The sequence below is a fragment of the Sphaeramia orbicularis genome, chromosome 12, assembly GCF_902148855.1.
Source record: "Sphaeramia orbicularis chromosome 12, fSphaOr1.1, whole genome shotgun sequence".
Classification (NCBI taxonomy): Eukaryota; Metazoa; Chordata; class Actinopteri; order Kurtiformes; family Apogonidae; genus Sphaeramia; species Sphaeramia orbicularis.
The window spans coordinates 53,463,695-53,477,435 of record NC_043968.1 but is presented as its reverse complement, the minus strand read 5'-3'; the positions used below and the strand labels follow the sequence as shown (position 1 = coordinate 53,477,435).

The following is a 13,741-nucleotide window of genomic DNA, read 5'->3' as shown; positions in this document are numbered from 1 at the left end:
AGTGTCTCCTTGATGAAAGCATTGAGAATTACGACTCGATTGAATATGGTTATACCCTCTGGCCTTGGGCCTGTTTATTAATACACATTACTTTTTAATGTCTCATAGTAAATAATGTATTGGAATTGTGACAATATGCAACTTAGCCATTACCTGCAGGCTATCAGATTGATGGCAGGGGCCACTGCAGGCCTTGGCCCTTTGCTGTCAACATTAAGCTATAAATTAAAGCTTTGATCCTAACTGTGAGAATTTATAACGCAACCAACACAAGGGATGATATAAACCTCTGGTGCCGGTGCATATACAGTACATGAGCTCACTCTACATGTCCTTTTGGTTCCTGACTTGTGTGACTGTCGGTTCAGTTCATGGAACTGCATTACTGAGGCATCACTCAGTGGGTTGGAACAGAGCTTTTTTGCTTCTAATTTGGATCCTTGCAAGGGGTTCCTCTGGTTTCCCATCGGAAAAACATGCACACAACGATGTATTTAATTGTCAGCACCCTTGAACAAGATGCTGGTTTAGATCTGGATTCTGTCCTCAGATATTGCACAGTGATGAGTGGCCTACTAGTACTACTGCAGAGAGACAACCAGACTATCTCTCTCTCTCTCTCTCTCTCTCTCTCTCTCTCTCTCTCTCTCTCTATCTATCTATCTATCTATCTATCTATCTATCTATCTATCTATCTATCTATCTATCTATCATACCTTAGCAAACATGAGAAAGACAAATATAACATAACAGCAAACACTGCACCCTATATATTAGAAGTATAAAAACATCTGGGTAGAATCTGGATAATAACTTTAACTGTTATGTGCTGAAATAGAGCTGTAAGCTGTAAAACAAGTTGAAATATTCCAACCAGGAATGTACAAAATGACATTTAAGTGCAAGTGAATTTATGACCAGGGACCTCAGACAGAGGTGAGTTTATTGTAGTGTTATGGAATATGGCAGGAAACATTTCCTGAACCTGTCCGTTCGACAGTGGAACTGCAGCAGTCTTTTTGAGAAGGTGCTCCGCTGTCTGTCCAGTATGTGGTGGAGAGGGGGGTCAACAATGTCCATGATGGGGATCAGTTTTTTAAGTGTCCTCCTCTCCACCACAGTCTTAAAATGGTACTACTACTACTACTAAAACTACGACTATAAAGGGTTAAATCTGGAGAATAATGTTCCTTAAGGGGATGATAAAGGTTTCTATACTTATATATCTATACTAAATGTCAGTATTTCCAACTTTATGTCCCAGTTTTTCCTTATTTAGCAAAACATTTGTTGTGAACATTATTTATTTATTTTTAAAAGAACGTCTTGGCCGAGCTGAGCAGCAGCCCCGTTAATCAGGTTTCAGACAGGACTGCAACCGATCATAACTAAACATAAACATCATATGGTCTTGCCCCTCTTTATTTATGTGATCTTTTATCTGTGTGAAACCCAAACAGGGTCTTAAGGTCAGCTAATTAGATTTTACTGGAAGTGCCCAGAGCCCAGTACAAACATTGGGGAGACTGGACCTCCTCTGTGGCTGGGCCCGGGCTCTGGAACAAACCGCCCCCGGACATGAGAACAATAACAGACTTAGGCCTTTTTAAACTGGCTTTTAACACTGTAATGCCTTTACTTGTATTTGTTTTTATTGTTTTTTTTGTTGTTGTTTTTTTAATATTGTTTTATTGTAGATTTTTATTTACTTTGATTTTGTTGGGTAGAACTTTGGTCACTTTAAGTGTTGTAAAGGGCTCCACAAATAAATATTGATTGATATGATATACAAGGAAAGTATTACTAATAAAATCAAGTTGTTAAAATGTGTAAATAATTAAGCTTAAATATCTACTGATGTATCTGCTTCCGTATCATTTAAAGGCCTTTTAAATGTGTCCAATTAGACTACCACCGCAAGTTTCAGGTTGTTTTGTCAATGATTCTGAACAAATAGAGCAGAGTATTGAAAGACTTTTTTTTTCCCAGTTTAGTTCAGACCTTTGGAACAGACAGAAGGAATAAATCCTGAGACCAAAGACTGTAACTGCCTGTTATTTTTTGATAGACGTAGTGGTACAGATTAACTGGAAACAAACCTTGAATACATTTAGAAACAAGAATAGCACTCGGACAGCGCAGACCTCCGCCAAGAGAGATCCCCCCCCCCCCCCCCCCCCCCCACACACACACACACACACACACACACCAAAATTTTAATAATTTTTTCCTTGTGCCAGTATCAACAATTCCTGAAAATGTCATGAAAATCCATCCATAACTTTTTGAATTATCTTGCTAACAAACAAACAAACATGCACACAAAGCAAAGTGATCACAAAACGTCCTGGTGGAGGTAACAAGAAAAGCACTTGGAGAGCGCAGACCTCCGCCAAGACAAATCTGCCGCCCCCCCTCCCATCACCACCAAAATTTAATGATTTCTTCCTTGTGTCAGTATCATTTTCTGAAAATTTCATGAAAATCTGTCCGTAACTTTTTGAGTTATCTTGCTAACAAACAAACAAGCACGCAAAGCAAAGTTATCACAATACCTCCTGGAAAAGGTGATGAGAACATGCCAAGGCTTCATTCAACATGAATATTGTTGAGTGAACAACTTACAGTTTGTAACGAATCTCAGAGCTCCATGGTAAACCCAAAAGTATGACACAACCATACAAGAATATGTGATTCAGTTGCAACTTTTGTCCAAGCGGGGGGCAGCAGTTATATACGTGGGGGTGTGGTCCATAAGTAACATAACTAATACTAATGCTGGCGTGAAACGAAAGTGAAACTTTACATACTTTCAGCGTCCACCTCTGGGGTTCTATTCCTCTCTTATACAGCGGATCTTACACAAAATTTTCACAACTTCTAACGTGTATCCACTGAACCCCTTCCACTGCTCTATGGCCCCCCCTGACAAATGCTGGGCCCCATGAATTTGTCACGTTTACCCCCCCTTTACAGCACCCCAGTGCATGGGAACGTTTGTGAATTCTGAGACTGCTGACCGTTCGGTTCAGGTGAACGTTAGTGCCAGTAATGTAGGATATAGGTGTAAGAAAACTGTCACAACCTGTCTGTTATTTCAGTTGGTCAGTTGTCTCCCCCCCCCCCGAGGATGAAATTCATTGAGCAGAAGTAGGGATGTAAAAACCAGAGGGGGGGGTTTGATCCCCCCAATAAATCGCACCCTGAATATTAGTGCAGTACTTTGCCTCAGTACTTTTATTCGGTGATGCTAAGGAAAGATGTTTATCTAGAAATTGTGATCTGTAGATGTTTGACCTCGTAAGACTGACTGATTTTTTTTTTTTTTTTTTCCAATTTGTTTTATATAATTCAGATTTGACCAAAAGTTGTCCAAATCAATGTGAAAATCAACCAAAAATTTGAATATTTAGCTAAAAATTGACAAAGAGTGTGTCCCTCAGAATATGGTGGAGACCAAAACTAGAGCTGAAAGTCACAAAAGCAACCTTACATTAGTCAACAATGAATAAATAAATACAACTGTAAAAGAATGGATGGAGATGACTGTAAAGTCTGAAGTTTACCTTAACAAACCGGACTGGATATCTACAAAGGTCACAGTAGCCGGAAGGGTCAGGGTAGAATTGATTCTTCGGGGTGCGTACGTCATTTGCATCACATGTGCAATGCTGCAAGAAACATCTCCTATCACCTGCGTGACCTGCTGGTCAAACAGCAGAGAACTGTCAGATAAAATTCAGTCAGAAAGATTAGATATATGTTACATCATCATATCGTGTGTTATATTTATGTGTGTCATGAATCAGTGATGTTGCTACGTCAAAACTTCAGTTATGTTATTATCAGCATAATTTTGTCGGATCAAAGACTATAAATTTCAAGTTGAAGGTTCTTTAAAAAAAAAAAAGATAAAAGTAAAGAAAAATGTAGCTGTAGCCTTTAGTAGTCATTCCTCTGAGGTTAAATTAATTTTCCTCTTTAACCTGACCTCATTTTATTACATGGATTGCTGATACTGTGTTTTACTTCACAACCCTAAAGCTCTTTTTAGAAAGCTTGGGCAGAAGAGATGGTGGGTGTGACTCGTGATATAAAAATAAATAAATAAATAAAAATCCTGAGTAGTGTGGGCTGGCATTGAATAATATGAAGAACAAGAAAAGCACTCGGAGAGCGCAGACCTCCGCCAAGGCAGATCAGTGCCCCCACCCCCCGATCACCACCAAAATTGAATCATTTGTTCCTTGTGCCAGTATCAACATTTCCTGAAATTTTCATCCAAATCCGTCCATAACTTTTTGAGTGAGGATGCAAGGATGGAGTGAGGTAGAAAAGAGACTTCTGATTATATTTGATAAGGAGAATAAAGCTAGAGACTGATTGGTGTAAGAGCAAAACAGGGAAAATTAACACGCAGCAGCCAAGTGTGGGCTGTGTTGGCATTTAAGCACTGAGCTTAAAAGCAGATGAGAGACTGAGATCTATATGTATGTAGTCATATTGTGGGTAGGAAGGCAGGGGTTGGCGGGAGCATCTGTTCTCAGTGTAATGAGCCCCCCCACCCTTCCTCTAACACACTCTAATCATTACTGGTGTTTAATTAGAGACGTCCCATCCTGGTTGTCGCAGAGGCTCTTGACAGTCACGCAGGGACGACGGCCATGACAGGAAACTTGTAGACTAAAGCTAAAAAAAAAAAAAAAAAACAGGTGACAAACGTGACTCCTCACAAAGCGCTCGATACCCATCCAACAGTTAATAAGATAAACGCTCAAGCTGGCGAACTGCTGCCTCGCAAGGAAAAACAAAGTAGAAAGAGGTGAGGTTGCAAACTCGTTTTAGCTTCAGTGCATTATTTATTAGACAAAAATCAACTTTTTGACAAGGCAGTCTCGGTTTTCGCGATTAAGAAAACCTCAATAGGAAATTTGGGCATCAAAAGAAGAGCGGCTTCACTTTCTATTTGCCTCAAGTGAAACTTTTTTGCTCAGTGTTTCTTAATCTCACACTTTTTTTTTTTTTTTTTTTTGCCAGAGTATAGGTGTGAAATGAAACTGGAGAAAACTGATTATCAGTAATGTCAGTGTTTAATAAATCATCTACTGATCTAAAATATTTAAGAACTGCTGAACCATTAATTAGATTAGATTAGATTCATTTTATTGTCATTGCAAATGAATACAAAGAAATTTTCAAGCACAAGGTAAAAATGGGACCCATGTAACCACTGAACCATTAATCCTATTAATACATGTAAATAATTCAGTGCAGTTTGTCATCTTTTCATGGTCATCAGATATGACCCATTTGGACATTCAGAGACCTGGTAGTTACCATGGAAACACCCTCATCTTCTACAACATTGATTTACCCGTAAAACCCATGGAGTCTGATGAATGACAGTGGATGGACACACTTGTTTTTATGTTCAGTTATTAATATCTTAGAGAAAACTGAAGAAAAAGTGACTTTTTCAGCAGTTTCTGATATAATAACCCTCAACTTTATTTTGAGCTTGTATGAACATCCACATGATCAGTAAATTAAATACAGGTTTTTCATTTAAAAAAAAGTAAATACTATAATAATATTATAACAATCTTATTTATTATAATATTATAATAAATGGTGATAAATAATTTAGGAAAGGTGAAATCTCGAGGAAAAAATCATGTGGGAACTTCCACAAAAGTAACAAAGGGTCTTTATGAGTTAATAAAAAAAAAAAAGAAAGAAAGAACGAAATCCACATTTTTAGATCTTATTTTCTGAATTTCTAGATTTCATGTCTCTCAAAAATGAGACAATTATGTTTTTTTTAGTACTTAAAACGAGCCTCACTATTTTCTCAACTGAAACCAAACAGCTTTTTTCTTTAAATCTTTCATAACAAAATGGATTTTGTAAATGCACCATCCACCCCAACAACCATGTCCTGCCTTTTAAGTAAAGGCAACAAACTTGTAGATGGTTTCCTGAATTGTAAAATGGCCAAATTTATTCTGGCTACTGCTTTGTACAATAAAGGATAACTGTGACCCAAGTGGCCCAGTCTACAGGGTCTGAGGGGTCACTGAGGGGTTAGTTGAGTTTAAAAATGACAAGGATCACATGCTCTGCCCTTCACAGTCGCCAGTGTAACATGTTTTATGGTGATTGGGTTGACTTGCTTTTCTTTATTAAGGTGGCATTACATCAGTGGTTACCAAACTTTTTTGGCTCGTGACCCCATTTTAACATCACAAATTTCCCCAGACATTCAAAACGGAGACATTTTTTTTTGCTAAAATTAATTTGTTTCTGATCATGTAATAGTTTGCTATACATGTTGCAAATAATTTTAGATGACATTTAGCCTATATAATGTATATAATGCACCTTTTTAGTGTCTGCTTCTCAGTTTCTCTTGGAGATGTCTTAGCGGGGCTAGGTGGGTGAAGAAATCTTTCAATTCTCTGTTCGATCCAGTTTTCAGACTGCAACTGTGTTCGGGCAGATTGAAGTAAGGGTAGTAGTAGTAACACACGGTCACATGATTAGGTCAGTTAAGATATGCCCTCTTAGATGTTATATCCTGCATCTTATTTGAACTTCATTTTTGTTAGGGAAAGTGTGTGGTGTTTTAATTATAATGGAATATATATTGAATCATTAAAAAAATGTATTAGTAATTTAAAAAAAAAAAATTATCAACTAGAAATTCCAGGCGACCCCATGTAGGGTTGCGAACCCAAAGTTGAAAAACACTGCATTAGAGTTTCTCACAATAGAACAAAGAGATGAAGTCCTGCCCCTTCCTTGCATTCCCGCTGGGACCCAATGATGGAAAACAATGTATTATAATCATTAGTTTTGTTGTTTGAGTTTTCATTTGGATTTTGTCATTATTCCCATACTATGTTTGTCAGTTTAAAAGAACATTTTCAACAACAAAGTCATAGGTCATTGTAAATACCAGACTGACAATGCAGGTTCAACATAACCAGACATGTAGTGATTTTCACCTCTTTTAATACTTTTTTTTTTTTTTTTTTTTAATTTCTCCTACACAACCAGGTAAAATAGTGTTGGTGTTGTATACCATGTGAGATGAAAGATGCAGTCCGCTGAGGTGTTTCCACACAACACTGGATGTTATTTCACTATAGTACTACTGTTGTATGTTTTTACTTGAAATTTTACTGTAAATGGACAAACGTCATTGGTGTAAATGGTGGCGTCTTTCAAACGAGCTAAAAAAGAACACCATTCATCACTTTTCTGAAGGTAAGTCCCATTGGGCATAGCTGAACTTCACCCATTCATACCTCAATGCCCAATTAAAATAAAAATAACTGTCTACAACCTGCAAATTAGCTGTCAAATGTAAAGTGTGTAATTGGACACATGGAGATTACCAAAAAAAAAAAATGTATGTGTATTTTTAATATTTTACCAAATCCAATTTTCATGTGTGTTCATGTTTTCTTTTTTCCCCCTATATGATTTCACTTATTTCAGTGTTTAATTTGAGGGACTTTTATTTTGGTAAAAATGTATTTTGGTCTGTGACCTCTGACCTTTAAGTGTCATCATAAAGTTGGATTAGATCTCATCTCAAAAGGTTTTGGTAGTGACAAAAACTCACTCTACATAAATGGGATTTATTTGCCTGTAAAAGTCTTTGAGACTTATAAAATACAAAAAATACTTCTTCAGTGTTCCTCAGAAACACATGGAAAAAATCTAAAGGAACAAAACAAGCAAAGATTGTGAAAACTTTGGTGTCACTCATAAAACTTTTGGCCACAACTGTACTTAAATGGCAGCTGAAGGCAGAGGTTGTGCTAGACATTTTTATTGTCCGTCATTTTGACGCACAGGGTCGTAAAAATTCCGTCATAACATATTATTATCCGTCATTTCAAATTTTTATTTTTTGATTTATTTTATGATAATGAGATATATTTAGTAGTATTTAATGTTCAAAAACATCTCAATGATGCAGCAGCTGTAGTTGCTGCTGGCTGACAAACCAACGTGATATCATGACTTGCATAATTATATACGCCACTTTTAATTGGTGTGTTATCAGTAGACATTCTAAGCTTTCCTTGTGTATGTTCACAGTGTCAATACCATGCACTGAGGGTTAGGGTTGGGGTCATGTGAACCAGAGATCTGGGCACAAATTGACATGCCATCAGATAACACATGAAAGGTAGAAAATGCGTACATATAACACACCAAATGCCATAAGAACTGGTGTATTCCTTGCATGTCCGTCATCCTTCACTGCATCAGTCCCTCTTTTTTCATCGCATTTATCAATGCCATCCCATTTACTGGGCTTTTTAAAATAACTCAGGAGACTCAGTTGTCTTCATTTTTGCGCTAGCAAAGTAGCATCTAATTTGGCTAAAGTCAGCTAAACAACGAGACAAGACTTGACACTGACTGATTAATATGCACACTGGCCATCAACTGGACAGGGGGTCTACTACAGGTGGACTAACTGGACAGGGGGTCTACTACAGGTGGACTAACTGGACAGGGGGTCTACTACAGGTGGACTAACGGGGAGTCATTTGACTGAAGTACTGCTGTTGTATTCAGAGTAGTTGTGAACAGTGGTGCTGTTGGTTCTATACAGGTAGGATGCTGTTATGGACTGTTTGATGCCTTGTTCAGAGACAGACAGATCAGAGATCCTGTGAGCAGGTTCTGTTCACAGTGTTGTGTGAAACTTTCTTTGGCAGATTACCCTCAGTATTTTAATCTGTCAAAATGATGGATGGCCTTCAGAATTTTCATCATTTAAAAAAAAAATCAGTCAATGACAGAATATTTTCAGTTAACGTGACCTCTGGCTGAAGGAGGTGGAAACTTTCTCTTAACCCATAAAGAGCCAAGCAACCACTGGCAACCAATAGCATCTACTGATCTAAACTGTTTAATACCTGTTGATCCACTAATCCTATCAATACATGTAAATAATTAGTGTAAAATGCAGTTTGTCATCTTTTCATGGTCATCAGATATGACCCATTTGGACATTCAGAGGCTCTGTAGTTACCGTGGAAACACCATCACTGATTCAACATTGATTCACCAGTAAAACTCATAGAGTTGGATCAGTGAGAGTGGATGGACACACTGGGTTTATGTTCAGTTAATGACAGATTTTACTAAAAGTCACTTTTTTTCTGTTTTCTCTGTTTCTGATATTATAACCTTTGAATTTACCCTGAGTTTTAATAAAGATCTACATGATCAGCAAATTAAATATAGGAAAATACATGATTTACACCGAAAAGACTCAAAATAAAGAGGATAATATTACAATACATGGTGATAAATCACTTAGGAAAGGTTAAATATAGAGAAAAAATTCATTTGGGAACTGCCAGAAAAGTAGCACTGGGTCTTTTTGGGTTAAATTGGGCACAGTTATTAGAACTCCACAGTCTGAAAGAGGTGCATTTTGTTTTCTTGCACAACTTTACTTTTTCAATTGTTTTATTTGCTGTGATGAATGCAGTGACTCACTTCAGAAATTGTGGTGAGAAGTAACTAGGCACTAGAAGTTGCTGTCGTGATTTTCATTTGTTTTATACAGAATAAATTACTCATCACTGTCGATGGATGTTTTTCTTTGTCTCATTCCTCATCGTCCATGAACACAACACAAAGCCAGAATTAAACCAAACTGTCAGCCAAAACCAGCTACACTTGTTGTGCCCTCACTAAGCGTGTTGCCGCTCTTGCAGAGCTAGGCAGACAGTTAACAATAGAAGGTGAAGAAGAATCAGGAAGAGACCAATTTCTGTTTGTAGGTGAAGTCTTGTTTTGGTTGCTTATTTTTCTGTCCGTCCCTTCTTTTAACCCTTTCATGCGTAGTGGTCACTACAGTGGACAGTTATTCTACAATGTAATTTAACCTGAACTTCTGTAACAGTACCTGCATAATATCTGCATGAGTGAATATAAAGACTAGGAAATAAAATGTTATTAATATTTAACCCATAAAGACCCAGCGCTTCTTTGATGACAGTTCTCAAATGATTTTTTCTCTCTATTTAACCTTTCTTCAGCATTTATCACCATTTATTATTATATTATCCTCTGCATTTAGCATTTTTTTAAGTGTAGAGTAGGTATTTTCCTATATTTAATCTGTTGATCATGTTGATCACATATGTCAAACTCGGGCCCACGGGCCAAATTTGGCCCGCAGTGTAATTATAATTGGCCCGCGAGATCATATCAAATGTGCATTAGAACTGGCCCGCGGTATATACTGTACCGCTAATACTACAAATCCCACAATGCTTTGCTAGTATGTTGGCGCGCAGTCGAAACCGGCAAGCGCTCCTTTTTTCTGTTGACAGTCATTGACAACCATGCTCCAGTCACATCAGACAAATTAATTTCACCCTCCACAAAAATGGCCAAACGAAAGATGGACAACAGGAGCTTTCAAGACAGGTGGGAGGCAGATTATCTGTTCACGAATATAAAGGACAGACCTGTTTGTCTTGTGTGCGGAGCTAACGTGGCTGTAACGAAAGAATATAACATAAGAAGACACTATGAAACAAAACATTATGAAAAGTACAAGGACCTGGACGTAAAGCAGAAGCTGCAGAAGGTGGAGGAGATGAAAAGAAGTCTGGTTTGCCGGCAGACTATGTTCATGAAAGCAAAATCAAAAAGTGAAGCTGCTGTAAAGGCCAGCTTTATTGTGGCAGCAGAGATAGCAAAATCAGCCCGGCCCTTTAATGAGGGACAGTTTGTCAAAAAGTGCATGGTCAAAGTTTGCGACATCGTGTACCCAGATAAAAAGCAAGAATTTTTAAATGTGAGCCTGAGCAGAAACACTGTGGCTGAGCGCGTGTGTGAGCTTTCCACTAATCTACATGAACAACTAATAAAAAAGGGAAAAGATTTTATTGCATACTCCCTTGGTGTGGATGAGAGCAGCGACACGTCTGATACTGCCCAGCTGTCAATCTTCATCCGTGGAGTAGACTCGAGCCTGTGCGTCACAGAGGAACTTTTGGGATTAAAATCAATACATGGCACCACCACAGGAAAAGATATCTTTGAAGAGGTATCCAAATGTATAACTGAAATGAACCTGCCTTGGGATAAACTTGTGGGACTGACGACAGATGGTGTGCCCGTGATGTGCGGTCAAAAGAGTGGACTGGTCGGCAGGATTCAGGAGAAGATGCGGGAGGAAGATGCAGGTGAACTTACAGTTTATCACTGTATCATACATCAGGAAGCGCTCTGTGGCAAAGCTCTGCAAATGGAACATGTTATGAGCTCTACAAAACGAGTAGTCAACTTCATAAGAGCCAAAGGTTTGAATCACCGGCAGTTCAAGTCTTTTCTGGAGGAGTTGGATTCGGAATACAGAGATATGCCCTATCACACAGAGGTGAGATGGCTAAGCAGAGGAAAAGTACTGAACAGATGTTTTGAGCTACATGAGGAAATCTGTCAGTTTATGGAAAACAAAGGGAAGGACACAACAGAGCTGAGAGATAAAAAGTTTCTGTGTGAGCTTGCATTTCTGTCTGACATTGTGAGCCATCTCGATGTGCTTAACCTGCAGCTTCAGGGACGGGGCCACATCATCACAGACATGTACGCAGCAGTGAGGGCCTTTAAAACTAAGTTGTGTCTGTGGAAGACTCAGATGCTGCAACGAAACTTGGGTCATTTTCCGTGCTGCCAAACCATGGCAGAGCAAATTTCTCCTGCCGTGCTGCCTAGCACACAGTTTGCTGAAAAAATCAACGCGCTCAGCGCCGAGTTTTCCCGGCGATTTGCCAACTTTGAGGCTCAGAAAGGGAGATTTGAACTGCTCAGTAACCCGTTTGCGATCGACATGGAAAGCGCACCAACCAGCCTCCAAATGGAGCTAATTGAACTCCAATGTAGTGACATGCTCAAATCAAAATATGACTCTGTTGGTGCTGCCCGGTTTCCATGTTTCCTCCCCGACACAATGCCTCAACTAGAAGCACTCGGAGAGCGCAGACCTCCGCCAAGGCTGATCAGTGGCCCCCCCCGTGGGCCCCCCCGCGCCAAGGAGGTTATGTTTTTGCCAGGGTTTGTTTGTCTGTCTGTCTGTTTGTCTGCCCGTTAGTGTGCAACATAACTCAAAAAGTTATGGACAGATTTTGATGAAATTTTCTGGTCTGCGCCCCCCCCCCCGTGGGCCCCCCCACCCCCGATCACCACCAAAATTTAATCATTTCTTCCTTATCCCATTTCCAACAAACCCTGAAAATTTCATCAAAATCTGTCCATAAGTTTTTGAGTTAAGTTGCACACTAACGGACAGACAAACAGACAAACAAACCTTGGCAAAAACAACCTCCTTGGCGGAGGTAATTACGCACCCAAGCTGCTCAGATGCTCTCAATGTTCGGCAGCACATATCTATGTGAACAACTGTTCTCTATGATGAAGGTGAACAAAACACCTCACAGAAGTCGGCTCACTGATGAACACCTTCATGCCGTCCTGAGGTTTTCCTCAGCTCAGAGCCTGACCCCAGACATCGATGAACTTGCATCTAAGAAAAGATGTCAGGTATCTGGCTTAGACCAATGTGCAGAGTAAATCAGAGTGTAGCAAACTGAGCTTGAATATATCTGTTTCTTATGCACTTTTTCTACTGCAAGGCATGGTCTGTTAATAGTTGAAATGTTGGATTTTTATTGAATGACATTATTATTTTTGGTTCTTTTGTTGTTGGCTTTGAAAAAGATTTACTTTAAAAAGGAACTTGAAAGGATACGGGTAGAGACATACTTTATTTATTTATTTATTTATTTAAATAAGAAATGAATACCACTGATGTGTCTTTTATTTCAAATTTAATTTCTCATGTGTTTGTAATATCAAGCTTTGGTTGTTCCAGATTCTGTGTTTAAGCAAAACTAAAGTTTGTTTCCATATGAAAAGGTTAAACATTACATATCAGTTGCAGTTAATTTTTCAATAAATATTGAGTTTGGCCCGTGACTTTACTTCACTGCTTAATTTTGGCCCACTGTGAATTTGAGTTTGACACCCCTGATGTTGATGTTCATTGAAGCTCAGAGTAAATTCAAAGGTTATTAAATCAGAAACAGGGAAAACAGAAAAAAAGTGACTTTTTCAGCAAATCTATCATAAACCCAGTGTGTCTATCCACTGCCATTGATCCAACTCCATGGGTGTTACTGGTGAATCAATGTTGTAGAAGATGACGGTGTTTCCACAGTAACTACGGAGCCTTTGAACATCCAAATGGGTTATATATGATAATCTGTGTATCATTCGTTGATTCTTTTTTTCAATTTAAAAACAAAAAATGATTTGTTTTTTTGTTTTTCATTTTCAAAACCAGAATGAAAAATGGATAATGGTTCATTTTTACATTTCCTGATTTTGTGCTCAAAAGAAAAATGGAACAACGACCGTTTAATCCAATTTTGCTATTTTCAATATAGTTAAGTGGTCTGACCCGGAAGTAGTCGTAACTAGGGAAAAAATAAACAAGCGGAATCATGGCCGGACTGGAGGAATATTTTGCTATACTTAAGCAGCTGTTTGATTCGGAAGCATATTGCATTCATACAAAAAAAATAAATTTGGCTCTATTTTTCTGAATTAATGAGATAAACAGCAGCTTAATTATAGCAAAATATTCCTCCAGTCCGGCCATGATTCCGTTTGTTTATTTTTTCCATAGTTA

General features: G+C 38.4%; 1 protein-coding gene across 1 annotated transcript; it reads left to right on the top strand.

Moving 5' to 3' along the window:
- Nucleotides 1–10,340: 10,340 nt before the first annotated feature.
- Nucleotides 10,341–12,644, top strand: LOC115429642 (general transcription factor II-I repeat domain-containing protein 2-like). Its single transcript, XM_030149269.1, has 2 exons — nt 10,341–12,008; nt 12,389–12,644. The coding sequence occupies exons 1-2, from the start codon at nt 10,430–10,432 to the stop codon at nt 12,619–12,621; spliced, it is 1,812 nt and encodes a 603-aa protein (XP_030005129.1). The 5' UTR covers nt 10,341–10,429; the 3' UTR covers nt 12,622–12,644.
- Nucleotides 12,645–13,741: the final 1,097 nt, after the last annotated feature.